General features: G+C 39.1%; 2 protein-coding genes across 2 annotated transcripts in view; one reads left to right on the top strand and one right to left on the bottom strand.

Moving 5' to 3' along the window:
• The window catches only part of FAM76B (family with sequence similarity 76 member B), a 177,743-nt gene extending 164,944 nt beyond the window's left edge, over nucleotides 1–12,799 (top strand). Inside the window, exon 17 of the transcript XR_005375415.1 lies at nucleotides 11,497–12,799. The gene's annotated coding sequence lies outside the window, so the exon portion shown is untranslated. The remainder of the gene's footprint in view (nucleotides 1–11,496) is intronic.
• LOC102156116 (nucleoside diphosphate kinase A-like) lies at nucleotides 10,757–24,747 on the bottom strand. Its single transcript, XM_038568260.1, has 3 exons — nucleotides 24,525–24,747; nucleotides 21,209–21,279; nucleotides 10,757–11,888 (listed from the first exon to the last, which is right to left on the bottom strand). Exon 3 carries the CDS (start codon nucleotides 11,858–11,860, stop codon nucleotides 11,402–11,404), a length of 459 nt encoding a protein of 152 aa, XP_038424188.1. The 5' UTR covers nucleotides 11,861–11,888; nucleotides 21,209–21,279; nucleotides 24,525–24,747; the 3' UTR covers nucleotides 10,757–11,401.
• Nucleotides 24,748–27,229: the final 2,482 nt, after the last annotated feature.

The raw sequence follows: 27,229 nt of genomic DNA on the forward strand, positions 1-27,229 counted from the left end.
TCTGAAATACCAAGATATTTTTGACTGCATTATCCAGTGTACTTAGTGGGCTTTTTCAACTAACTACTCATCATTAGTACTTGTAGGTGAGTAAGTGTTTATAACTTCTACAAGTCATCATTAAAAATATTGAGTATGTTATATACCAACACAAAGTCTTACAACATTAGGGCTTCACTAAGTGGTACCTTTTGGATACATGTGTTCAACCAATTTTAAACTACCTAATTTTCATTAAACTGGTCTATATTTCTCCATTGTCATTTCTAGGACTTTCAACATATTTTCTCGCTCTCCTGGGGCTATCTTTTCCCCAGCTTTGCCTGGAAAATTTCTGCTTATCCTTTGTGTTTTATTTTAATTGCCATCACTTGTTTCAGGTTAGGTACCATTCCTGTGGGCTCTTAGAGTGTTGTATACTGCCCTTCTCATAGCAATGACCACATTCTTTTGTGATTTTCTCTGTATCTGTCTGTATCTACACTGTAAACTGTGTTGGGAAAAGAATTGACACTGTTATATTCTAAGTGTCTAGCACAGCATAAAGTAGATGTTCAGTAAATACACTTTAAGTGAATAAATCCTCATGACCACATGTAGAAGTAATTATTATCATCCTCATTGTACAGATGAGGCCATTGAAACTCAGAGGACGTAGTAAGCTTATTAAGGCACAGAGTGGCTGGTGAAGCTGTGGTTCAAAGCCCGTGATTCTGATCTGGATCTAATACTCTCATTATAAAACTAACTATACATGCTTTTGACATACTCCTGGATGTCTGAGTTTCCTTAACAAATGATAGTGCCCTTGGTTTTCCTGGAGAGAAGACTTAAAGTGCAAATAACAGAAAGAATACATACTGGAGTGACCTCTGGTAACACTAAAGTATTAAATACTGATGCCAGATGATCTTCTAGCCATAAATTCTGACTTGAAAGGAGAGTGAACCTACTTTTCTTGTCATACAAGTTTACAAATCACTTTCTGTCAGTCCCTTAGTTTCCCGTAGTAAACACTTGCTGATTATTTTGCTCCCAAGTAGCTAGAGGCCCAAGGTGTTCATACTTTATTCTTTTTCCTGTGAGCCACCATATTCAAAAACTATTTAGTTTAAGTAGTATTAATAATTTTTTCTGCTTTTAAAAATTAGACATGTTTATTGAAAATTTTTGAAAAAAATCATTTTTAAATCATGCATAAAAATTTTATATCTAACAACTTATGCCTTTTTTCTTTTACAAATAATTATACATTTTCTCTAATTTAGGATCAGTCACTACATGTTCTTTTTTAACTTAATATATTGAGAATTTTCCTATGTCATTAAATATTCTCTACTATATAATGGCATAGATTTACTGTATGTATGTTCCATTAATATATCTAATCAATTTCTTACTGTGGATATTTAAGGTTATTTCCAGTTTTGGATTCTATAAATAATATGGCAGTACTTATCCTTGGACGTTAATCTTTGCACACATGACTGATTATGGAGAAAATTTTTCCCCCTTATCTAATTGGTCATATGCTGTGCCGGGCCTTATTAGGATAAGAAGTCCCCAGAACTGAGCCCTTACTTTAAAGATGCTTATAGGATTTTGACCCTTAGCAGTAATCAGATTGAAGCAAGGATTAGAATTCCTGACTCCTGAATATCTAGGTTAGATTTAGCTGCTTGGGGCTCCTTCATTGCTCTCCCTATTTTCCTGTGACATCCTGGGAGCTGAGCTCCAGGACGCTGCTAAGAGGCCTCCCTGTTTTCAAGCTAGACTCCTTATCTCTGCCAGAAGAACCACCCCTGTGCCACAATGCCAAACTAAGGAAGAAGAGTTAGTATTGAGAATGAGGAGCAGCATTGGTCACCTCTGCTGACCAAAAGGAGCAGTGAGAGAGACAGAGAGAAAGCCCAAGTATGCACATATACCCCCTTTTGAGTCTTTTTTTTCTTTTCTTTTCTTTCTTTTTTTTAACCCAAGGAAAGAAAGAAAAGCAATTGCCTAAATTAATACAGCCCTGAGGGCAGGCTGAATGAGCCAGTAGCTTGTCACTCTGCTGCCATTCTGACCCTTGTAGGCTCCAAGAAAATGCATGGATGAACTCACTGAGTTGAACAACATGCTCAGTGTCTTGAGAACAAACAGACTTTTCTTTGGTGTTAGTTACAAACATCTTTTCTTTCCACTTATTCATTTAAATTCTCTAAAAAGCAAGGGCTAATCTCCTATGAAAGTTCAGGGAAAAGGCATGACGCAGCTCCAAGCTGCCTTAGCCACATGCCTAGGGAAGGCAGCTAGTAGCCTTGGAGGGGCTCTGACTCTGTCCTGGCCTACCTTGCCCTGTGTCTGGGAGAACAGTTATTGGTCACAGCCGTAATTTTCTCATCTGCAGAATGGAAATAGGAGCACTTCATTCAATTTACTACACTAAATTTAGAGTTCTTTTATTTTGGGTGGATTAATTCATGTATATTAGCAGTGGTTTATGCCACGCACCAAGCTGGATACTGAGGACACCATAGCACATTTCTGCCTTTGAAGAACCTAAAGTTAGTGGGACTCCCAGACAATAAATGGGTCATTACAGTGTAATATTAAAAGGACTTTACAGGAGCAGAACAAGTGATGATAGCACTGAGAATGGCCAGTGATGTAGGCTTGGGTAAGAAACCATTCAGGAAAGGCATCCTGATGAAATTGATATTGACACTGAATCCTCGTGAATGAATGAGTTAGCTAGTCAAGAGGTAGGGACAGAAGAGTTACAGAAGAATGTACAGTCTAGAGAGAGCCTGATTCCTTTGGAAAACAAGATAGGTGGGCATCTCTGAATGAAGCACAGTGGAAACCAGTAAAATAATGATCAAAAGGGCTGGAGCTAGAAGAAGCAGAGCTAACTGAACTGGGCTGACTTCAATTTCTGCATTATTTTTTTGGATAATTTTATTTACCAGGCAAATCTGTGTTATAACACATTATCAGAGATTACAATAAAGATATTAGGCCAAAATCCAGATGCTCAACTTTTCTTATGTATTTCCTTTCTTTGAGCCCCAATCTGTATTGTTTTATGATTCTTATCAGACATACCTTGCTTTTTTCTGTCCTTAACTGTATTCTGAACCTTTTCAAGATTATCTCTATACCCCAAAGATATTGAAAAAATGTTATAGAGTGGAATGTATTTTGTATGGCTCTATATGTAATCTCTACAATTTGGGGGCGATTCATAAATCATAGCATACCAAAGAGCAGCATGTTACAAGGAGGACATTCTAATGCAGAGATAAAGAGACTTGCCCAACCAAGGCCACAGGTTTCCCAAGCAAGGCTTGCTTTGGGCTTTTTCTCTAGCACTCACTCCACACCCAAGACCAGACACAGTACTTGACAATCATGGGCATGTAGTAATTATGTGTTAAACATGTACTGGTTTCTTAATTGAAGAATATGTTGGTATATTTCAGATAGGCTCACAATCCAGACATATCCATCCAGACACAATCTATTCAGAATGGGTCTGTTGAAAGGCAGAGAGAGAACACAGGACAGATGAAGGTATGTGATTATTAATGTTTTTAGTTTGATTGCTCAGAACCTTTAATATTGCCAAGAGATTATTAAAATTAAAGAATGACTTCATTTTAAAGAACCACACAATACTTTCTCTTGAACATTACATTCTAATCAAGTAATTTCTCTCCTTGAGGAAAGCGTTTGGGAACAGTGACTGCTACAGTAGATTTGGTCTCTGAGCTTCAGATTCTATGTCACCTATCAATTTGTGTGCTTTTTGCAGGCTAGGAAGGGTAAGAAATGACAGTTTTATTTAAAAAACCATTTCTCCTGGATAGATAGAGCTAACTCCACACATGTACCCACAGGCACATACTCAGCGACTGTTAAACAGCTTCAAAGCATTTGTGCACTTTCCTCCATCATTTAGTCCCTCTTTTTTGTATCTTCCTTCTCTCACTGTCATCTGACTATACAAAATTTACAAATATGCTCTAATATCACCATTCTGAGTGAGTGTTACCTTGAATCCTCTAGCTACTTTCTAACTGTTACTCTGCTTTCTTACCCAGAGTTCCAGAATGGAGCCACTTCTCAGCTCACTGTAATTCACCTTGTACATCCGGAGTAAAACTTGACAACTACTCCATTTCCTTGCCTACTATATTCAGTAAAACTTCTATCCAGCCCATTTTACTCCTAATGCTTTCTTGAATTCATCACTCTTTCTTGCCTTCCCCTCTGTTGCTGTCTTAATTCAGGTTCTTATCATCCCTTGCCCGGACAATTATGAGTTTCTAGTTAACTCCCCATAATGCTACTTGATAGTCTTGGGACAGTTGGAATCATTTGGATATTGTATATTTTGTCAGCAGTCACGAATCCCTGTTATATTCCTAGTGTCTAGGCCAAGGTATAACAACCCTGCTTAACATGTGACTATAAAGTAATAAGGAAGGTTCTTTAAGATTGTCATGTTAGCTCAAATTTAATTCATTCAACAAATATTTACTAAGCACCTCTTATGTGTCAGGACTGATCTAGAGCTGAGAATACAGTGGTGAAGAAGATAAAGACATTCCTATGGTTATGGGATTTCATGAGGCTCCACTGGGAGATGTAGCAAGTGCAAGGGCCCTGGGGTCAGGTAGTACCATATTCAGGAGTTGCCCCCAAACCTTATAAGTGTGTGAAGTCCATTCATTTATTCATTCACTCATTTACTGATCCATCCATTCATCCTTTTAATAAATACTTACTGAATATCAGTAATATATCAGGTGGTATTTCAGTTACTGGGGACACAGACAAAGCCCTGCCCTCTAGGAACTTAGGGTTTTGGGGGGAAGAAATAAGTATAATAATAAATGTATACATTTGTCATAAGCAAACTAATTTCAGATAATGTAATAACTATGAAGAAAGTAAAATAAGGTGATAAATTATAACTTACACTGACTCTTGTTAAGAGGGATCCACTTTAGATTAGGTGGTCAGAGAAGACCTTTCTGGAAAAATGGCATTTGAGCTAATGGCCAATGAAAGCAAAGAGCTGGAAAAAAGAGAAGAGAGACCTATAAGTGCAAAAAAAGTGAGATGAGAAAACACACAGGCATAGAGTAAAAAGAAGGAAAGCCAGGGTAGCTGGAGTCGAGTGAATGAAAGAGATCGTTTACAGATGTTGAAGAGGTAGATAGGGGCCAGGTTATGTGTGGGTTCTGGAAGCCATGTAAAGACACTCAGATTTTATTCTGAGTTGTTTAATCTGTCTGAAGCTTAGTTTCCTCAGATGTATAAAGAAATCTTAAAAGGTTGTAAGAAGCTCACACATTGTAATCCTTTCCTGTAATACTCAATGCATTGAGCCTTAGTTTAAGTGGCTACCATATGCCTAGGCCAGGAAATGAGAATAAAGAGGTGAGGAAAGCAGACTTATTCTTAAGGGCATCACAGTTGGTATGAAAGATGGACCCCTAAGAAAAAAATTATAACATAGTATGACAAATACAACGATAGATGTGTTTACTTCTTTTCTTTCTTATTCTCTCCATCCTAAAATTTGCAGCTGAGTTAGGGACACAAGCACCTCTTATGTGAATTATTTCTAGAGCTTTCTTACTAGTCCCCCTGTTTGCAGTTCTGCTCTTCAAAACCTTCACCATACTGCACCAGAGTGATCTTCCTAAAATTAAAGTGTGAATCAATTCATTCAAAAATACTTACTATGAAAAAGAACTTTACTATGTATCTACAATGTGTCAGGTTCCCTATTAAGTACTTGTGAAATATCCATAAACAAATGTCACCTGTGTGACAAAAATTCTTTCCACACTGTTCTACACTGCCCTAAGGACATAACATGAACTCCTTTGATTGTTCCATATAGTCCTCGGGTCTCTTGAAGGGTCCAGGATGATAGTACAAATGGAGGCTAAATACCATTTTAAAGTTAGAAATTAAACAATCAAACTGTTCTTAAATATGCTCTACCTGAATGCCTTAACAAATACAACTTCATAAGGGCCAGGAAGGCCAAGTTTCAATTTGGAACCCTTGGACATCTCAGAATTTGGGGCCAGAACAGTATGATACTGAAGATCTCTCCCTGTTTTCTCTACCCACTTACCCTTCAGAGAGACTTGTACACTAGCATGTGCACACTCCAGCTCTCATGTCCAAGATCTATCCACTGTCCCCCAAAACAGCTGCCTTATGGCTACTTCTCAGGTGTGCACACTCCCTGAAGTTTCGGGGTGTCAGATATCCAAAGCCTGGTCTAGAAGGGGACATGTCTTTCAGTCGGGCAAGTTCTTTTGACTCTTTTGACTTTCATATAGGATTCCTCATACCACTGGAGGATAGCCATTGATGAATGAAGGCCCAAGAGGGCCCCTTAAAATATGCAAGCCAAGGGAAGGTCCCTGATTGCTCAAATTTAAGAGCAGTCCTGCTGATCCTTTTCCTTTGGCTGTTGCTTACCCGTCCACTTCGTGTCATGTACTCTAGCTCCCAAAATGTTTCAAATAGCTCATGGTCCATGCTTTACCTGTGCTTTCATTGCTGCCTTAAGCATCCCTCCTAAGTCATCCAGTTGTGTTACCTAAATCCTGTTTTGTTTTGTTTTGTTTTTAAATCTCAGCTTAAATATCCTTTTCTGTGGATGTCTTTCCCTGTGCCCCACTGTGGTAGTTTCAAACATGTGTATAAATTCTTTGACCCTGCCATTGAGAAGTGATGTCTAAGTCTGCCTCCCCACAACACCCCCCAAATCTCAGAGTTTTGTGACTGTTTGACCAATAGAAAATAGTGGAAGTGACACCATGTGACTTATGAGTTTAGATCATAAAGGGCATTTTCTACCTTATTTATTGTAATACTTCTTCTTGGAGCCCTGAAACTCCATGTAAGAAATCTGGCTACTCTGAGGACTTCCCAATGAGAGAATCCTAAGTAGACACTTGGGATAATTGTCCCGGCTAAGCCTAACTTTCTAGCAATCTCTACTAAGGAAGCTACATATGAGAGAAGCTACCTTGGATTCTACATCCTAGCTTATCTGCCAGATGAATACCACCACATGGTCTTATCTCATGCCTCCCATATCCTCTTAGTTTAAGGAAAAGATCTCTAAGTATCTTAAAGATGTAGTCCTTCTAACTAAAACTATCATGTTTCTAAGACTGGAGGGCATGTTCCTACCATAGCCCCACAGGCAGCCCATGGTTGAAAAGAGTTAATGTTTAAGAGATATGTGACTACGGTATTTTGTTTATGCAAGTGAATTTTATAGACTTATACACAAGAAACCTGTTTTTTTTAAATTTATTTTTTATTGGTGTTCAATTTACTAACATACAGAAAAACCCCCAGTGCCCGTCACCCATTCACTCCCACCCCCCGCCCTTCTCCCCTTCTACCACCCCTAGTTCGTTTCCCAGAGTTAGCAGTCTTTACGTTCTGTCTCCCTTTCTGATATTTCCCACACATTTCTTCTCCCTTCCCTTATATTCCCTTTCACTATTATTTATATTCCCCAAATGAATGAGAACATATAATGTTTGTCCTTCTCCGACTGGCTTACTCCACTCAGCATAATACCCTCCAGTTCCATCCACATCGAAGCAAATAAGAAACCTGTTTTTAAACGAATTACCCACAAGGCCAAATCCTGACTGGCTTGGGGGCAGGGGCAGAAATGGTACAAAAAGAAAATATTTGGGTCCCTGAATCTCTGTGAGCAAGAAGCTCACCAAGAAAATTACTCAGCTGCAAACATAAGTAAGACTGCCTCAGAGAGCAGACACAAGGGAGCAAAGAATGGACCTGAGAATTCATGGGGAATTCCTAGAAGCAGGATGAAATTCTAATCAAAGAATAGACAACAAGTTCCTGACTGAATTTCAGAATTGCTTTGAACCAGTGACTGTTCTGTGCTGTCTCCTCCTCCTTCTTCTTCTTCTTCTTCTTCTTCTTCTTCTTCTTCTTCTTCTTCTTCTTCTTCTTCTTCTTCTTCTTACTTCTTCTTCTTCTTCTTCTTCTTCTTCTTCTTCTTCTTCTTCTTCTTCTTTTCTTTTTCTTCTTCCTCTTCCTCTTCTTCTTTTTAAGATTTTATTTATTTATTTGAGAGAGAGAGAAAGAGCTCTCACAGATAGGGAAGGGGCAGAGGGAGAGGCAGAGCAGGGAGCCCACCTGATTCAGGGATCAATTCCAGGACCCTGAAATCATGAACTGACCTGAAGGCAGACACCTAACTGACTGAGCCACCCAGGTGCCCCTTCATGCCTTTTTTTGAACAAGAGTATATATATTGCAGGTTTTCCTCGGTTTTCCTACCACTGTATGGGTAGGGATCGAAAAATGTCCCTTTAAGTTCATAGGTCTTCAGATGAGAGGAACTAAGAGAACTGGACCTCAGGAAATTTCTATTTCTGGATTTAATTTGAACAATGAGATCCTGTTCATCAGGCCTGAACCCATTGCCATCATAGGATGAGACTTATAAAGGAGGGGGAAGTGAGTGTATCCTGCATCAGTGAGAAATGTAAATAATTTAAGGAAAGAGATGACTGGCAGTTTAAAATACAGCTACAGATTCTTTAACAATCCTATTGAGAGAAAGAGTCTAACTCCTCTACCCTTGAACCTAGCAAGGTAACAAATTATTGATGCCACCTTGACTCTTACAGACTAATCAATCTCCCAGCTGAATATTACCAAGTGACCTCCAACAACACCACATGAAAGAAAAGACTTGACTACCTGATCCCTGCCCAAATTCCTGACCTTCAACTAACGTGATGTAAATAAGTGGTTGTTACATTAAACCACTAAGTTTTAGGATGGTTTCTTACACAGCAATACATAACTAGAATATTACTCGGAACTGGCTTTAAATGCCCTGTCTGTGCTTTTATGGGACCCTTTTACCACATTGTGATATAATTATCTGTCTACTTGTCTTTATCACCTTCTTGGAGAAACTGTATCCCCAGCATCAAGAACAGTGGCTTGCATAGGAGGACCCAAGTTGGTATTTTTTTTCTTTTACTTTTCCTACCAAAGACTTGCTATAAATAAATAAACAAACTCCAAGGTTAGAGTAAATAGAGATTCTTAAACATGTTTCTTTGCTTTTGTTCTGGTCTCGTGAGGCTGTGTAGGCCTGGTCTACCTGTGGATATTAAGGGACACATACTAAATGAGGGACACATACTAAAATAAGAAACAGGTCCAGGGTAGTTAGTTTCCTTTGATATACACATGGATTTGAAACCAAAGTAAATAATTGCTGTGCAGAAACATGTTTTGAGTTTTGCCTCTCCCAGAACCTTTGAAAAATAGGACATACTGCATAGCCAAATCCCCAACACCTTTGGGTTTGCACATCTCTACTAATCCCATCCAGATATACTGATTTTCACATAGTGGATTTCTGGTTCCAAGTCTTTTCCAGGATGAAAACAACTTCTAGCAAGAATTGCTCTTCCGTGAGTAGCAGCCTGCCCAATACTCCCACAGTGTCACAGTCACCCCAACAATTTCAGGCCTGACCCTCAACCTTCCTGTTTCAGAAATACTCACTTTATTTAAATGTATGTTGAGTCTACCTGAAAGAAAGCCTGGGGTCAGCCAGGCTTGAATCCCAGGCCAGTCACTCACCAGACATGTGAATGTCACCAAATTACTTAATCTCCCTGAGCCTGTTTCCATATAAGTAAAAGGAAGTTAATACTAGTATCTACTTACAGGGTCATTGCAAGCATCAGTTGAACTGATACAAGTAAACATTCAGCCAAGTTCTGATACATACAAGCTCTCAGTGAATTAATGAATGCTAGTTGTTCCTATCATCATCATCATCATCATTATTATTATTAATATTATTATTATATCCTCCCATTCTCGGTTCTCTCATTAGCAAATGATCAGACCCAAGTGACTGAAATCTCCTCCAGATTGCCTGAGTCTGTTCAGAGACAATGGATTGGTCATGACTGCCCTGGAAACCTATTACCTTGTTTCTTTTCTTTAGAGGAAAGTGCCAAACCAACACTTGGCATAAACTGCGAGAGGATCAATATCATAGAGGAAAAAAATATATATCCCAGGGTTTTTTTTCTCTAGTTCATGACCTGCCCCATTTTCCTGTGATTTCTACATTTACCCTGTCAGATATAGACTTCTGTAGTTACAAGACCATATTTTCTAAACTGCAAAGAAGAATCCATGGTCTCATAAATACAAGTGTTTTCAAGGGGGCAACATGACTCAAGATTTTAAATTGGGACTTCTCTAGACAAAATGTAGGACATATGGTGACCATACCCATAGTTCTCAAAGCCAGATGCCGACTGGCTCCAAGAGAAGAAAACGAAAACAATCAGAAACCTCTTCTATTTGCCAAAACAAATTTTGTGTCTCTCTCAATGTTATTTCTGTAGATATCTTTGTTTGAATTGGGCCCGTTCACCAGTTCCATTTCTGCTACCATCTCTGGGGTTGAGGGAAAGAAAACACCTTCGTATTCACTCATGTGAGCAAGGATTTCTTTTTGGGTGGATTTTAGGAGTAAAGGAAATTAGAAAACTTTTTAAAATTTTTATTTATTTTATTCGTAGAGTTCCTCCCCCTTTTTTCCACTTAGAGAGTCTTCTATTATAGCTTTTTCATCTTATCGATACCTCACCAAATAATAATAATAATAATAACAATAATAATAATAGTAGTAAAAGTTACTATGATTAAACACATTCAGTGTAATGGGCACTTACAAATTTACGCCTAAATATGAGCTTGTACAGTAGATGACATTGTCTCCAGTGACTGGAGAGTATAGGAAACTTGTCCAAGTTAACACAATTAGTAAGTGCTAGAATAGAGATTTGAACCCCCAAATATCTAGCTTACAAATGTTCTCTAATCTGTGTATTGCTTCTTACAAACTGCCTTTCAGAAATGAGATTTAGATTCAGTGAACATATACTGAGCATCTACCAGGTGCTGTACTAAAATACACTATTTCATCCTCACCACAACCTTGTAAGATAGGAAATGCAGTCACCATGTTTGACGGTGAAATACCAGGAGGTTAAGAAATATTCCCAGGGTCATCTAATCTGTCGTTAATGGAGCCAGGAATCAAATGCACCTCTTCTGTTGTCATTGTTTTTTGTTTTGTTTGTTTGTTTTACAATGGGATGAAACATTTTAATCTGATGGCGGCTCATAATACTGTACAGGAAGCACGCCCAGCTCTATGAGGTCCCCTCCAGGTTGTAAGGAAGTTCTCAAAAATAACTGGATTTGCAAGAGCTTGGCCCCTTGCTCATGGGAGGGAGAGGGAATGGAACGGGCAAAGCACTGAGGTCTGCTCCCTCATCACTGGTCACTCATAAATCCAGTTCTGAGCACAGCTCTTGTAATCCACCAGCTCTTCGGGCTGGAACCACACGCCAATCTCCTTCTCCACACTCTCCACAGAATCGCTGCCATGGATAATGTTCCTGCCAACTTGGATGCAAAAGTCCCCACGGATGGTCCCAGGTTTGGAGTCCGCAGGGTTGGTCTCTCCGAGCATCACTCGGCCTGTCTTCACCACATTCAGTCCCTCCCACACCATGGCAACCACAGGCCCTGACTGCATGTACTTCTCCAGGCTGGCAAAGAATGGACGGTCCTTCAGGTCAATATAGTGCTCCTTGAGAAGGTCTTCAGAAGCCTGGATTAATTTCATAGCAATGAGGCGGAATCCCTTTTGTTCGAAACACTTGATGATCTCTCCCAAGAGGTTGCGCTGGACTCCATCAGGCTTGATGGCAATGAAGGTGCGTTCACTGTTGGCCATAGTACTTTCCAGCTGCTACCGCTGCAACCTGTTGTTGTTTTGATTGCAAGTTCAAAACTCTAAGTCATCATATGGTATCTCATAACAGAAGTACAAAAATTTGGAGTATATTTAGAAACTTGAGCACAGCGAGGATATAGAATGAAGAAAGGTGGCATGAAGGGAGGTCGTCAATCCCTTCACGGAGACCTACCTTTTAGGATGAATGAGTTTATCTTTGGTAGGCTGTGGGAACAGAGCTGGTGAGCATGGAGGAGAGTGAAAGGAACAAAAAATTAAAGAAAGGAACACCAAATACCATCTCAGTATTACTTAAGTCTTAGAACTGTGGAAGGCCATTTTCATTTTAAGAGATCTGCATTTTAATCGAGAATATTTTTTTAGAAAAAGCTTCAAGTGACTATTTGAATTTTTAAAGTAGAAACAAAGAGTAGAACCAAGAAGCAGAGAAAGAAATTGGTATCAATAGGGTAAATGTCAGAAGGCAAAATAATTTTTATTTTGGTCTAAGAAACAAAGTACTTCTTAAGTGATTCTGCTATAAATGAGAAAAAGAGTAAAACATTAAAGGTTAAAATCTTAGATAATTTCAAGTTTGGATTCTACAGCTAGCCCATACTTCCAGTTTATCTTTAACATTCTAGTTGCTCAAGTACATTCAACTTGGTGTGGAGGAAGAGTGGGGGAAACAGTAACATGCTCCTTGTTCATTTTGACCTCAGGGTTCAATATACAGAAAAGTTAAAAGATCAAAACAAAATCTCACACCATCCCACCATCCTGACATTGTTAACATTTTGACATATTTCTAATTTTTTTTCTCTCTTTGGTTCCAAAATTAAGACTATAAAAAAATGTCTTTTTTACTGAAAGTATATCAGAAGCATTTTCCCCATGTCACTAGTGTTTGAGGACATGGATTTTAATCACATTAATAAACATGCATCTACATAATGTAGTATATTTAAGTAATTCTCTATTGTTGGATATTTAGATTAATTTTGGATTTTCACAATTATAAATGTGGTGTTCATCTTTGTGCATAATTATTCTATGACCTGTACTTCTTTTACATACCCTTTGTTTGGTGTTTCTCAGCTTTTTTCCCCCTCAAAGATATGACTAATGGTATTCATATATAAGACTTCTTATAGAGTTATATCTTAGGCTTACCTAAGCTTATAGCTGATTTCTTGTGTTTTAATTAAATGTGATACCTTGACATTTTTCTTCCTCTCAAGAAAGCACAGAAGAGTGATGCAAAGGATTTCCATGAGTCTGCTATATTTTATAAAATAACACTGTCTACATTTCAGTACTTTATTAGTAGTAATAATTTATTTCAAGAATATCTTATAGTTGATTGTGCCACCTAAATGGAGAAGCACTGTTTAGCTGGCCTTAGCAAGCACCTTGTACTCCCTAAGTGGCTATGACATGCATTTTCTTATTGAAGACACCTTATATAGCTATGATTTCTATCTTCAGGAATCAACCAACTCATAGTAGTAAATTGTAAGCTGTAGACAGAATTAGGTCTTCATTTTGAGAAGGGAGTAGTGTAAGCTTTGGGAAGGCTGAGTAAGTGTAAATGGATACACATTACCCATCTCCATTGCACCCCATATTCCAGAGATTCTGATGCTGTTTTCCTGGAGGTGCCCCTTTCCCATAGCCCCTGACTCTAAACCACTGCAATATTCTAAATAAGCCTCTTTGTTCTCTCAGGCCAGCATCTGGGGTCTGAAATTCTAGCTAATTCAGCAGCCTACCTCTTCAGCTTTGAGTAAGGCCAAGATGGATTTTAGGTTGGGAGACATGTGACCATTTAAGAGAAATGAAGATGAATTGTGGCACCTGGATGGTAACTTGATATTATCTCCTCCAGGAGAGGTGTTCTACTTGGAACATTTGTAGGATGTGACCTTTCCACAGTTGAGAGGAGCACTGTCATCTAGGTGTGGTGCTGGGAAATCAACCCATCTTGATGGGTCTGAATATTGCATCTTAGAATAATCTAATCAAAGGTAAAAGACATTTGCCTTCTGGAAGCTTTTTATGCTGTATTAGTTGACCCATTTGGCTACAATGATAGCACTAACTCTTGAACTAATTTTCTTAAAGGGAATTAATTTTGTTCATTAAATCAAAGAAATTGTTCAACAACCAAATTATGGGAAGGTCAGGGATGCTACCGGAAAAGGAAATAGCTAGACCCCAGAGATGTAGATAATGTCAGAACTCTCCCTCCTTCTCTCCAACTCTCCTGCCTTCTTTCTCCCCTTCTCCATCTCTTACTTGGATTTCTTTCCTCACAGGGATCTTATTCTGCATCACTGCAAATTTGTTTTGCTGAAAATATGAGACAGAGTGGAATTGGTACTTGCAGGTTTTATATTTTACAGTTTTTACCTCTGAGGAGGATTGCCAGACTAGTCTTCCACCTCAAGTCCAAAAGCCAGGGAAAAGCCATTGGCTAGTTTGGGTCAGGTGTTCATACAAGGACCAATAAATTGTAAGCAAGGAGATACCATAAGAAAAGTGTTGAAGAAATGGAGAGGAAACTTTTCTCCTAAAAGTGTTTACTCAATCAGCCTGCATGGAAGCCTTGTATTTTCAAATATTTTGCTGAGGGAGAGAAAAGGGAGTTGAAAGTGGAAGAAAGGAGAAAGAGAAAGGAGTATTATATTATCCACATTCAGATCACTTATTTTTCCTCGTGCTCATGAATCTCTTTTTTCCCTTAACTTTCCAGCACTGAGGTTCACAGAGAGAGACCAGAGGTCATATTTTCTGGCTTAGGGAAGCAGAGGCTGGGCGTGTTTTGCAGGCTGTCAGTTTTCCCTGGCGAGTTCCTACTGTAAAACAGCAGAATTGTTTGGTCTTTCCCACACCCTGGCATTCAGTAGATGGCTTCATTCCACTGCAGCAAATTGAACATTGCACCCTGATGGGAAACATATATATAAGCAATCAAACCAGGTTTTTATTAAATGGACACAACATTGGTTGGTATTCATTTAAATAATTTCCTGGGGTCTTCTGTGGACTATATGTGTATACTAAGAATTTGCAAAGTATGTCATGCTGTTACAGTATTCTCAGCTTGCCACACAGTTTTGTTTACTGCTGAACTTTGGAGGGTAGATGGGATACTCAGGCCTTCCGTGTCAATTCACTGGGGTGTGTGATTATGAAAGAAGAATGGATATTCTAAAATTTATTCATTTTTTCCTCATATATGTCAAGGTTCAGATGCCACTGAAACTTGGAAAACATTGTATACTCTGATGGTCAGGAATTAGCCAGAAAAGCCACAACGTAAAAAAGCAATTGACATTGAAACAGGCACCTAAGAGACAGGTCTCTATTAGTCTGCCCCATTTATACTTAAGGTTTCAACATAAAAAGAAGTGGTGGTTGACACTGACAGTCTTTCCTAAAGAAGCACCTTGCCCAAGTCTCTGCCAAGTCAAATAGGTATGACATAGATTTGGGGCCCTGATCAGTTTATTTCTGGATCTGTGCTTTGAGTTCCAGGCTAATAAAATTTGTTTGTTTGCACTTGGTGGAGATATCAAACTCAAAAGGCTCTAAGATGTCCGGTAAGTTACATAAAATTGTTGTAGATGGGATGAGTAAACCCCATCTAAAAAGGAGAGCTTATATTTACTTCTAGTAGGTTATTGTTATAGGCTTATAATTGTCCAACTTCCTTTTTTTCTTTTAAGAGAACCTATAAATCTAGTCCTTTCAAATAATGATCAAATATGGCCCCCTCAAATATATGGACAGACTGTTTTGGGGTCCCTTCACCTTATAGGACTCAAAACTTTCTGTTAACTCTGCCTATTTTTGGAGTTCTGGCCTTTGAACCACATTTAGCATTAAATATTTCTGTACTTTCTTTGGTGGAAAGAGAAGTTATCTTGTTTTTGAACAAGGCCACATCTTTTTACCTTCCATCCCATCTTTTATCCTTCTTTGCAGTGTTTGAGCATGGAATGGACTTCACAGCACCATTTTAACAAAAACCCTGGTTCATGCTCTTTCAGCTGCACCATATACTCTTGGTTGGGATGCCTTTTCTGGTGTATTTCAGTCTGTCATATTTGCAGAGACTGAATTTGTTAAATTCCCCGCTGAAGTTCACATAGCATATGTCTACAGTACTCTTTCTCTCTCCTGATCTAGCAGCACTGTGAAGGAAAGAAATTACATTAATGTGGTTTATCTTTTTTTTAGTATACTTATGCTGTTTTCAAGCAATCAGCATTTTCTTTGCTTCATGCTATCACAACATCTATTTAATAGTTTGTTTTAGAATTTTCCAGGAATTAGTAGCAATCTCAGTGGCCTACCTTTTCTGAGATCATCCCTCTCCTTTTTATTTTATTTTTTAAAAGATTTTATTTATTTATGAGAGACACAGAGAGAGAAACAGAGACATAGGCAGAGGGAGAAGCAGGCTCCATGCAGGGAGCCCAATTCAGGACTTGATCCCGGGACTCCGGGATCAGGCCCTGAGTCAAAGGCAGATGCTCAACCGCTGAGCCACCCAGGCGTCCTCATCCCTCTCTTTTTTAAAGTTTGTATAGTATATACCTGTAAGTTTTTGAAAACTTGTTTATACTCATAATTATTAAAACTATAGTCTTGCAGCCTGGGCACAAAACTGGAGGAAAGCTAAAATGTGTAGGGAAAGTATCCAAGCAGAGAAAGATCTTAACAAGTTAAAACAATGAATTCAATTTCATGAAATGCATTTTGGAAAATATAAGCTTCTATATCTAAGCAAAAAATAAAACAACTATAAAAAGAAATCAAAGATCTTGATTGTGCAGTTTTCCAAAGATACATCATATAACACTATTCTCAGATGTGGCCACAGTGGACAAAGAATAAGAAAGAGCCTCCTGGAGCAGAACCTGGTACCAACTAGGATGCCTGTCCAAGATCTCACCCTCTCATGTCACTGCATACAGGGATTCCTCACTAATTCTGTCTGTGTGGGATACACTGTAGACTAGTAACTCTTGCATATTGTCTTAATTTCTCTCCTTTTCAGCTAGGAATTTGCATTGTGAATATTCTATTTTCCCTCCATATTGCACACTATTTTGTGTGTGTGTGTGGGGGGGGGGGGAATGCTTTAATATATCACTTAGTGATGAGTTATAAGTCCATGAAAAGCCACATCTGGCCCTGCCCTAGAAGAATGTTTGCCATTCAGAGAATCTCAATTTACAGCTAGATGTAGCCGTTAACTGTTTCCTATGTCAGGGAAAGTATGTCCTTTCTTTCCTTTTGTATACAAAATAATTGAGATTATGTGAGAGAAGAGGGTATATCCTAAGGTGTCTTGTGCACAATAAATGGAGTGAGTAAAATGTCTTTGTCTATCCAGTATCATTCTGCATTCCTTCTTTTGGGTAATTATCCTTCCCTTACCTTGCATAGTAATTTTGTTCAGCCCATGTGGGTTCAAGGGGGTCTGCTTTCTCTTCCTCCACCCCCTCAGTCCCTAGGGATGTATGTTTGACTTAGAACTGATAGACCAGAATTCTCCATTCTCACAGCCAAGTAACTGGTGCAAAAGATGTCCATGAAAGACACATCAGCTCCATCACCTTCCATTGGGCCTTGGAACCACTGGACTCAGCTATGCCCAAATAACTCTGGGGGGCTTTTCAATTAATCCATTCTTAAAAATCAAGATAATTTGAGTTGGGGAGCTGTGACTTGCAACTGAATGGTTCATGACTACAACTCAGCTTCTTATCTAGGAAATATTTCTTAAGATTCAGATTTGGACACGAATGGAATGGACTATTTTCAGTGAGAAATGCATTTACTCACTACCCAAAGGGGAACAAATCAAAATCTCACCCAGTATTATATCTAGCCCTAAGAGTTGTGCCATTTCCTTTCAGGGCTTAATGTGGCAACTGTTAGTGCTCAGAGAAGTATTCCCAAGGGTTCCTAAATGAGAAAGAATGGATGGGAATAGTCCTTGGGTAAACAATCACTGATGTATGCATGTCACGAAGCAGAGATTCTTGTATTCTTTAAGGTCCAATTCAAAACTGATATGCCCTATTCCTATGAAATAAAGTTAGAATAAATTAAACTTAAAAATACTTTTCCTAATTTATTTTGCTTAAATTATATCTTTTTGCTTTTTCTATGTCTAAGGTTAGTAGGTTGTTGCTCAAACCCCCTTTACCATTGGACATTAATCTGTCTTCACATTACAAAGAAATGTTGAAAATTTCAAGCTTGATATAAATTGATATAGCTTGAGTTTATCTGATTTTGGTGGGAATTACTGCCATAGAGTACAAATTTTTGTTGTGAGGCATCTGTGTAAAGACATTTTAATTCCTGGAGCAACTTAGATATCAAGAGGTTGAACATTTCCTTCTGTTACTCTTTTATAAAATAATAGTCATAGTGCCTGTGGCTTGTGAAGTTTTATGGGAAGCCATGAAGAGAAGCTGTAGTATGAAAGGATGCTTATTAAAATGCTACATACATTATGTATGAATCTGCACTTTTTTTGACCTCCTCTCCTGGAACTGTCCCAATCCAGATTACACCAGGCTGCGCTGTGAAACTCAGAGGAAACTGCAAGTCTCTTTAATTGGGGCATTAGGAAGTTTCAAAACACCAATTCAAGAAAGCCTCTCAAGGCTTTAAGTTTCTCAAAATATATAAGCCAAGTTTTTGTGCGAATGCCATGTTCTACCCTGAGAACGATAGCTGCAGTCAACATTGAGTATGTCAGGCTGGCGGCCTGTCAAAAGCAGGGAGTGAAAGCCTTATTTTAGAGTCTTATGGAACCAGCAAAATTAAGAAAATAATATATGTGTGGTAGAGGGTTCTGCTTTTGGATTTATAAACTGTAGATTCTCCACTTATTAGCCTTAGGAGACATAAATGAATAGGTGTTTAGTATAAAGGGAAGATAGAAGTATCATGGAAAGAACAGATGCTTTTTTCAGGCACATTTAAAATTCTCAGAACCAGCTGGTTTGGAATTCTGGAAGGAGCCTTAATCTTTTGATCTGGTGAAAGGCATCTTTGCAGCTTGAAAGGCAGAGAGACAAAAGGGGACTCACGTCTTCCCTAATAGCTGAAAGCTCCCATTTGGTGAGAAAGGGATGGTTTAAATCAGGCATGCAAAAATAAATTACTGAACCACCCACCTCTTCTCCTACTCAACTGCCTGAGCCAGGAGTTCAGGCTGGCAGGTACCACCCTCCTTCTCCCCGCACACCCCCCACCCCTTTGAGAACAACTCAGAGAAGATGCAACTATAGAAGGGTTGTTAGTAGTGATAGAAGGGTAGTGAGGGGCCAATGTTTGTTGCATGTAAACATGCCCCCACACTTAGGCAATGGGAAGACTTTTCTTGGAAACTGGAATACATATGAGTCAAAGACAAGGATCAAATCTCTGAAAATACAATTTAGAAAAAAAGCATTTTGACTTTTCTGAAAATCCAAAAGCATATTTTGACCTAATTCTTAACATCATTATCTGCTTGTAATCATTATTTGCCTTAACTTTCATATACAGTTTATATCCTGTTCTAGGTATTAGCTTGGCAAAACGAATCTTAGAGAAATTCATTCCATTTTTTTTTTTCAGTAAGATTTACTGAAAATGCCAGGCCTTATGCAAGATAGCTGGGACAGAAGTTAATCACCTCATTTTGCCCTGAAGGAATTCAGTGGCAAAAACATAAATACAAAAATAATTTAAGGTTCTGGATAAAAATTAGTGACTGATGCTACCAATTTTTCTCCTCTCCTTTGTCACCTCCTGCTACAAATGATAGTAAAGAAATAGGAGAAGTATTAATACACAGGGACAGAAACATCAGAAGACACAGCAGCAAGTGAGCAAATTCTTGGAATAACTAAAGCAAACAGGAGAGAAGTAGCAAATTGAGAGGAATGGAAGAAATGCGGGCCCAAGAGCCTGCTGACGGGGTACCCAAAGGAGCAAGAGGTTTGCCAGCAGGTTGTGACTTATACATATTGGGGGTTGGGAGGTGGGAACACTGTACATGACCACCAACCCTACTTTAAATCCATTATCACTGACCACCGCTTTGAAGTATTCGATATTGTTAGCCTTGGACGATGGCTAAGAACATACCAAATGAATTCCATCCATTCTAGGCATGATGGAGCAGAGTTGGTAGGGAAACAGGTGAGAAGGCTCATGCATTGGTCTTCTCACCTGGCTCTATTTGTATGTAAACCGAAAGTGAACCAATTGGGCTTCCATCTTCCAGGCGTCCCATGGCTGCAGCAAGCCTTAGGGGGAAAAAGATTGTAGAGAAACATGCTCTCTTGTTGGCACAAAACAATTAGCTAAATATAAATGGGAAGCAAACCAAATAGTGAAGGAGTTCCTGTTGTGTACCTCCTTTCCGATTCTGGACTATAGTTTCTAAAGGCAACAGGAAAGCAGTTTTGCCCCAGGAATTTTCAAACCACATAAACTTTGGTAGGCCCCCAGCTCCTCATAATTTCCCAAGAAAACAGCTCAGCTTGCTTTGCGTCTAGAAGTCATGATGTATATTAGCTTTATTTATTTATTTTTAAAGATTTTATTTATTTATTCATGAAAGACACACAGAGAGAGAGAGAGAGACAGACAGACAGACAGAGGGAGAAGGAGGCTCCGTGCAGGGAGCCCAACATGGGACTCGATGCCAGGTCTTCAGGATCAGGCCCTGGGCTGAAGGCGGCACTAAACCGCTGAGCCACTTGGACTGCCCTGTATATTAGCTTTGAATGGAAAGGTACACTCCTATCCCGTGAGCCTGTGGGAGACTCTGACACTCTAAGATAAAGGGCCCATAGTTTTTAGATTTTTCCCTTGTGATCCCAACCATAAAGTGTGAGACCTAGTGAGGATTAGGAGAGGCTGGTTGGAGCTCAGGAGAGAGATGAGAACTGGAGGTACAGGTTTGGAAGTCCTCTGTAAGCCAAACCATAGGGATAGAGGGTGGCCCAGGGGTAATGAGGAGGATAGGAAAAGATGTGGAGATGAACAAGTGGAAAAGAATTCATAAGATTGGCAAGAATATCCAGAGAACATCTAGTACGGTGGAAACCCAATGGGAAATGGGAATATTAAGGTGGTTGGTGCAGACAACATTTTCAAAAACTTTATTTGTGAAGGGCAAGAGCAAGATGTCAGGGGTGTACATGTGAAATTGATTCAAGAGATAGAATGAGAAATTCTCTACCCAGTATTCTTTTATAATACAGAGCACTGAAACACTATAGATAATTTTATGTTAGACCTTAACGTCTTGTTCATACTTACTTGAGAAAAACACAACTTTGTTTAAGTTCAACACTATACTTTTTTCATACAAGCATTCATGGAGCTCAGCACTGCCATAGAAAAACACAAAATCATAGTAATCAGTTTCACTTTAGTCTCATGGATATTAACCTCAAATGGGTTCTTAGAGCTGCCCAGCAACCCTGCATGCCCTACTTGATTCACTCTCCCTGTTTTACACATGACTATTCCATGCCCTCTCATCCCTCCACAAACTTCCAGCCCCTCTCCCCCAACCTCACATCTCAACTGATAATCTGGCTTCATGTTTCACTGAGGAAAGAGAAGCAATTAGAAAAGAATTTCCACAAGCTCCAGACCACAGATCCCTTTTGACACATATACCAACTCTCTAGTTACCCTAGGTAAACTGTCTAGGTTCCTGTCCAACTCCCCCTCTTGAGCTCAAGATCCCATTCCATACAACTCAGCTCCACCTTCAAACGTCTCAGGCTTTCTTCCAGAATCAAGCATCTACAAGGGTAAAGCTTGTCAACTCAGGGCGCCTTCTGGATCAGCCTCTAATCTGACAGCTTGGTGCCCTACTATGCCAGTTGTTAACTATTTCCAATATTTCCCCCTGAATATGGCTCACGTTTATTTCTGTAGCTCCATCTTGGTTCATCCTCATCTGCATATTTTATGCTCCAGCAATGTCAAACTAGTTATATTTTACCCAAGCGATCTGGTTTCCCTCCTGTGTGCCATTACTTTTGCGGTGTCCTCTGCTTGGAAATGACCCTATGTTCCACTTTCCCTCTGTTAGCCCACCTTCCAAACTTTTCCTCTCTCTCTAGTTAATTCCTCAGCAACTGTAATGTTGAGAGCTCAGTCTTTCATGCATTTATTCATTTATTCCACAAATGCTGGCCAATTCATATCAGGCACCAGGCATTAGGCTAAGTATTGGTGAAATAGTAATGGCAGGACAAATGAGGTTCAATTCCTCCAAGAAAACTTCCAGACTTCCCAGACTGGATTAGGTTTCCTTTCTTCAAGGTCCCTTAATATCCTTGTATCCTTCAGCTCTCTTATATAATACAATTATCTGTTTTATGTTTTGGTCCCATCCAGTAAATCTTGAGTCCACTGAGACTGAGAACTATCTTTTTTTTTAAATGTAAACATATGAAAATGCACAACTTTAATCATTAACAGTGAAACTCTTTTGGGCAGTAAGAACAATGAATAATAATTTTAAAATGTGTTCCCCACAAATGAAAACAACCTAAGCGTCCATTGATGGACAAATAGAAACAGAAAATGTGATACATATACATATGTAGATCATATATCAAATACATAAATTCAGAAAACATGCCTTGTATATCTCAATTTCTTTTGTGGAACTTCTCTAAGTACTGTCATTCCCTGAATCTGCTAATTCTTTTGGACATATTTATTACTAATAAGTTTTATAGCTTCTCTGAACTTCAGTTTCTTAACCTGTAAAATGAGGAGTACTCTTCCTTCAAAGTTCTGCAGTGAGGGGGATCCCTGGGTGGCGCAGCGGTTTGGCGCCTGCCTTTGGCCCAGGGCGCGATCCTGGAGACCCGGGATCGAATCCCACATCGGGATCCCGGTGCATGGAGCCTGCTTCTCCCTCTGCCTGTGTCTCTGCCTCTCTCTCTCTCACTGTGTGCCTATCATAAAAAAAAAAAAAAAAAAAAAAAAATTAAAAAAAAAAAAAAAGCAAAGTTCTGCAGTGAGGATTAAAGTAGATAATGTAAGTGCAGCACTTGGCACAGTGCCTGGTGCACAGCTATTGCTAAGTAATTGTTAGTTCCTTTCCCCATACTCAGCAGCTAAACCAGTTGTCCAAAACTCATTAACCAATCAGTAAGCTATTTGTGAATATTTACTTTGATTGGCATCATAGAAGTTACGGATACAGAGGAGCCCATTGAGATCCTTACAATCTTACTGGAAAGGACAAATAGAGGACAAATAAATGCTATACTGAGTGGAATGATGAAGAGTGTCAAATAGAATTTAGGGAAGAGAGAATCAGTGAGATTCGTCTTGAATAGGAAAAGATGGTACTAGAACTCAGTGGGAAGCCTAGGAAGAGTATCCTAAGAGAAGAATGAGTTTCATTCCATTCTACATGTTTGGCTGTGATGAGAAGGGTGATGAGACCCAGCTCAGTCTTGAGAGAAAGAATGCCCCAATTGATTATTAATGTCTGCCATGACTATGCAATGGGCTTCCCCAAGAACTGATGCAAGCGGCCTATTTACCAAGATTGCCCCAGAGCGTTGCAGAATGATAAAGAAAGAAAACTATTCTTAGCTGTCCCCTTCAGGGCTTTTCCATCTTTTATTATGTTTGGTACCCTTAGACTCTGGCTTATAAATCACCTCACTCTCTGACAGGCTGGTTGGGCAGGACTTGCTGCATTCTGGAAGCTTGGCAAGCTTGCTGTCACAGTTCTTGCAGCTTACAAAAGGCAAGAGTTCTGTCTGGTAAAAAGCTAAGGCTTGTGAGTTTGTCAGTGGCCTCTTGGGAAGCACCATTATAAAGTGTCTGACTATTCCTGTCCTAAATATGCCACATTCTGAAAAATGATGGCAAGAATATTAATCTCAAGAAGGCTTCCTTGGAACTTCTCATATAGAATAAACTGGGTTACCTAAAGGTAGATGGTGACTGTCACCAAACCAGCATGCTGACGGGCTTAGAACCCTGGATATTTTGTCATCTTTTGAATCAAAGTCCTAACAGTCTCCCAAATCATGATATTGATTAGGAAGCCTTTGTGGGGAGGACCAGGCCACCTCACACACAGCCAGAAGGGATCTCAAAGTCTTATTTAGCTCTGAGCCACAGAGGTAAAGGAAGAATTTAAATTAATCTTTTTGAAAGGGTTTAGATTTTTCTGTTTTGTTATCTTTTTAAAAGATATTTATATTCTGTGAGCAAGACAGTTTGCCTTCTGACCTCAGCAGAAAATGAAGTCACAGATCTTGTTACATGACATTGCAAAGAACTTTTATTAATTCATACATGTATGTATATCCTGTATGTAGGGTCTCTAACATATCGTATACAAGGAAAGGACTATGCTGCACTTGCTCCCTCACAGACGGCAATCAGTAAACAATTTATTCAACATATTATTAGGAACTATCAAGGTGACCTACTACATTTCACCATTCCCAAGGTAAACCCATAAAATGTTATGGTCACTGTAAAAAAAAAAAAAAAAAAAAAGGCTAAATTGCTATGGGGACAGACAGAAAAGAATGATGTTCAGCTAGGAGGTATGCTCAAGCATGTAAAAGTACACATTTACCAGATGGATGTTGGGATAGGGTGGGTCTACGTTCCAGACAGAGGAGCAGCCCATACAAAGGCCTCGTTGCATGACGGAGCCCAGCTGGTTTGGCAAGTCTGGAGCAAAGGTGTAGTGGGGAAGTTGTGAGAGATGAGAGGCACAGGCATCTCATAGAAAGTGGGAAACCTAGAAGCCACTGCACTTCCTTGTAGGGGTAGGTGGCTCCTTTTCTTTTATTCCCTTTGCCCTCCCTTCATTCCTCCTATCAGTGGTGTCTTCAACAGTGTAATGATGGTTGCCTGGCAACCATTGTTCTTTTTTGAGTAACAGCAACCCAATTTTCCCTCTAGAACGAACCATCCATTTCTCACTCTCCTACCAGGTGGTTTGGGTGCAGCTGGGCCTATCTCCTAGATGTATGGGGAGGCTTGTGACCTGGAACTAGCCAATCAGCACATGACATTTTCTGGCCATTGTAACTGGTGTAGGAATGTACATGTGACCCAAGCTAGATCATAAAGACCTAGTGCTAGGAATTTTGCTGCATTTATGGAGAAAGGAGCACTCTGTAAGTCATACTACACTCACTCCATTGAGTATGTGAACTGAAAGATGCAAGCCTGGAGCTACTATTACTCATGTTTACCACCACTCAGAGAAATGGCCTGAGAATGAAACCAATATTGAGGATAACAGAGCTGAGAGATGAAGAAAGACTACCTGCACATATTGTTTGAGCACCTGGGTCTTGCTATTCTTGAAATCATTTCATCTCCTCATTTTTTCAGGAACATGAAACAAAAAGCCATTTTTACAGTTATGTACATGTTACTTGCAAACAGAGTGGCTTCTGAAACCCTAGCTTCTGTCACTTTGGTGATTCACAGTGCCTTGGGGCACTTATTAACTGGATTTGACTTAATGATCTGAGTCTTAGAAATCCTTACTTGCTCCAAGGAGTAGTACAGTTACTCAGATGGAAAATGTTGGGCTGCTATGGCTCCAAATACCCTTAACTACTCTGACTCCCCACCTTACATGTACTTTTCAATACATGTTTTCCAGGCATGTTCATATGGAAAGAAGATTATCCAACTCTGAGCTAGACAGTCTACCTTCAATGATGAGGTCCCTCTTGAGACTTTATCCAGAGCATGATAGCTGGAAGGGTCCTGCTATATCTCCCATGTCCTGTGGCAGGTCACCTTAGGTCTAAGTCTTTGATTTCCTAGTCCTATCATAAAACATCACTGTCCCTTATAGAAGGCCTCACCTCTTGGTTGACAGCAGTCATCATTCAAGTTTATTCAACCACTGTAGCTAAAGAGGTCAGGATGCTTTGGAATCAAACAGAACTCAGTTCAAGTCTGGCTTCACCAAATATTCACTAGTTGACTTTGGACAATCACTTAACTCCTGTGGGTTTCAGTTTCCTCACCTCACATAAAACGAAGCTAATAATATTCGATTCATGGAATTATTTGGATTAAATAATATTAAACAACAATGATGACAACAGTATATCAGGCCTGTCATTCAGGTTTTCAGTAATCTGATTTTCACTTACTTTTCTAATCTTTTTTTCCATTGTCTCCTCACCCCATATAAACTCAATTATATCTACACAGACCCAGTCACCATGCTTGAATGTGCTTTGCACAGCTCCCATCATTGTGTCTTTGGCTGTATAGTTCCTTTCACCTAGAATATCTTACCATCCATCTTCAAGACTCACCTCAAATTTACCTCTTCTATGAATCCTTCTTTTATCAGGTCAGCTTCATACTCTTTGATCAATCACCTGGAGAACTTCTGCTGAATACATTTACCATCCTGTTTTGGATTTTTGCTTTCTCTTATATCTTGCATCCCCAACTATGTCCTATCTAAGCTTTTTTGTACTTTTCCCACATAGTGTCTGACACATAGATGGTACTCAATGAATATTTGCTGAATGCTTTATCTTCCTCCCAGTCATTTGTTATTGGGTAACTGAAATTCTAATAAGTAAATGTAAAAAGAGGACCTACCTCCCCAGCTCTACAAGTCAGACAAAAGACTGTATAGCTTAAGTCCTATCTTCTGCTTTTGAATTTGCAATTGGAAACATATGGTGATTTGGAAACCAGCCATTTTTTTCTTCCTTCTTTTTTTCTCTCTCTGAAGAAACCTTTAAAACCTCCCTATTAAAAAATAAATAAATAAATAAAACCTCCCTATATATGTCCAGAAACAGCAATAAAAATGTCAAGAAATTATAATATTGCTTATTGCAAAACACACAGAGACACACAGACACACAGACACACAGACACACACACACACACCATTACTGGTATGTTTACAAAGTTCCCAGTTGAAAAGAGCAAGTGCTAATTTTAGATTTTGGGTTTTTTCTTTAAATCATAATAAGAAAAAACACAAACATAACTGAAACCCCAGTGCACAAGACCTCTTAGTCATACCCACTAGGCACTTTTGAAAACCAATTTTCAAGAGAAAGGATTCTAATTCTTAGTTTATTGAATCATGAATCCTGCTGCCCTGATGAATAGAAGGAATTGAAAGCACCACCAATGGAATCTTGTGGTTTAATCTTGGATGAGGAAGAAAAAAATGGGACATATGTCTTGCATGTTGTTTTCTAATACATTCTCCACCTTGCTAGAACCCTATAGTGCTTAAGACTCCTTCTCAGATCCTCACCAAAAAAGAATGAACAG

Source organism: Canis lupus, chromosome 21 (assembly GCF_011100685.1).
Source record: "Canis lupus familiaris isolate Mischka breed German Shepherd chromosome 21, alternate assembly UU_Cfam_GSD_1.0, whole genome shotgun sequence".
NCBI classification, from domain to species: Eukaryota; Metazoa; Chordata; class Mammalia; order Carnivora; family Canidae; genus Canis; species Canis lupus.

Bases quoted from the DNA above. Each gene is read 5' to 3' on its own strand.
- LOC102156116 (XM_038568260.1), bottom strand. From the start codon at position 11,860: ATGGCCAACAGTGAACGCACCTTCATTGCCATCAAGCCTGATGGAGTC.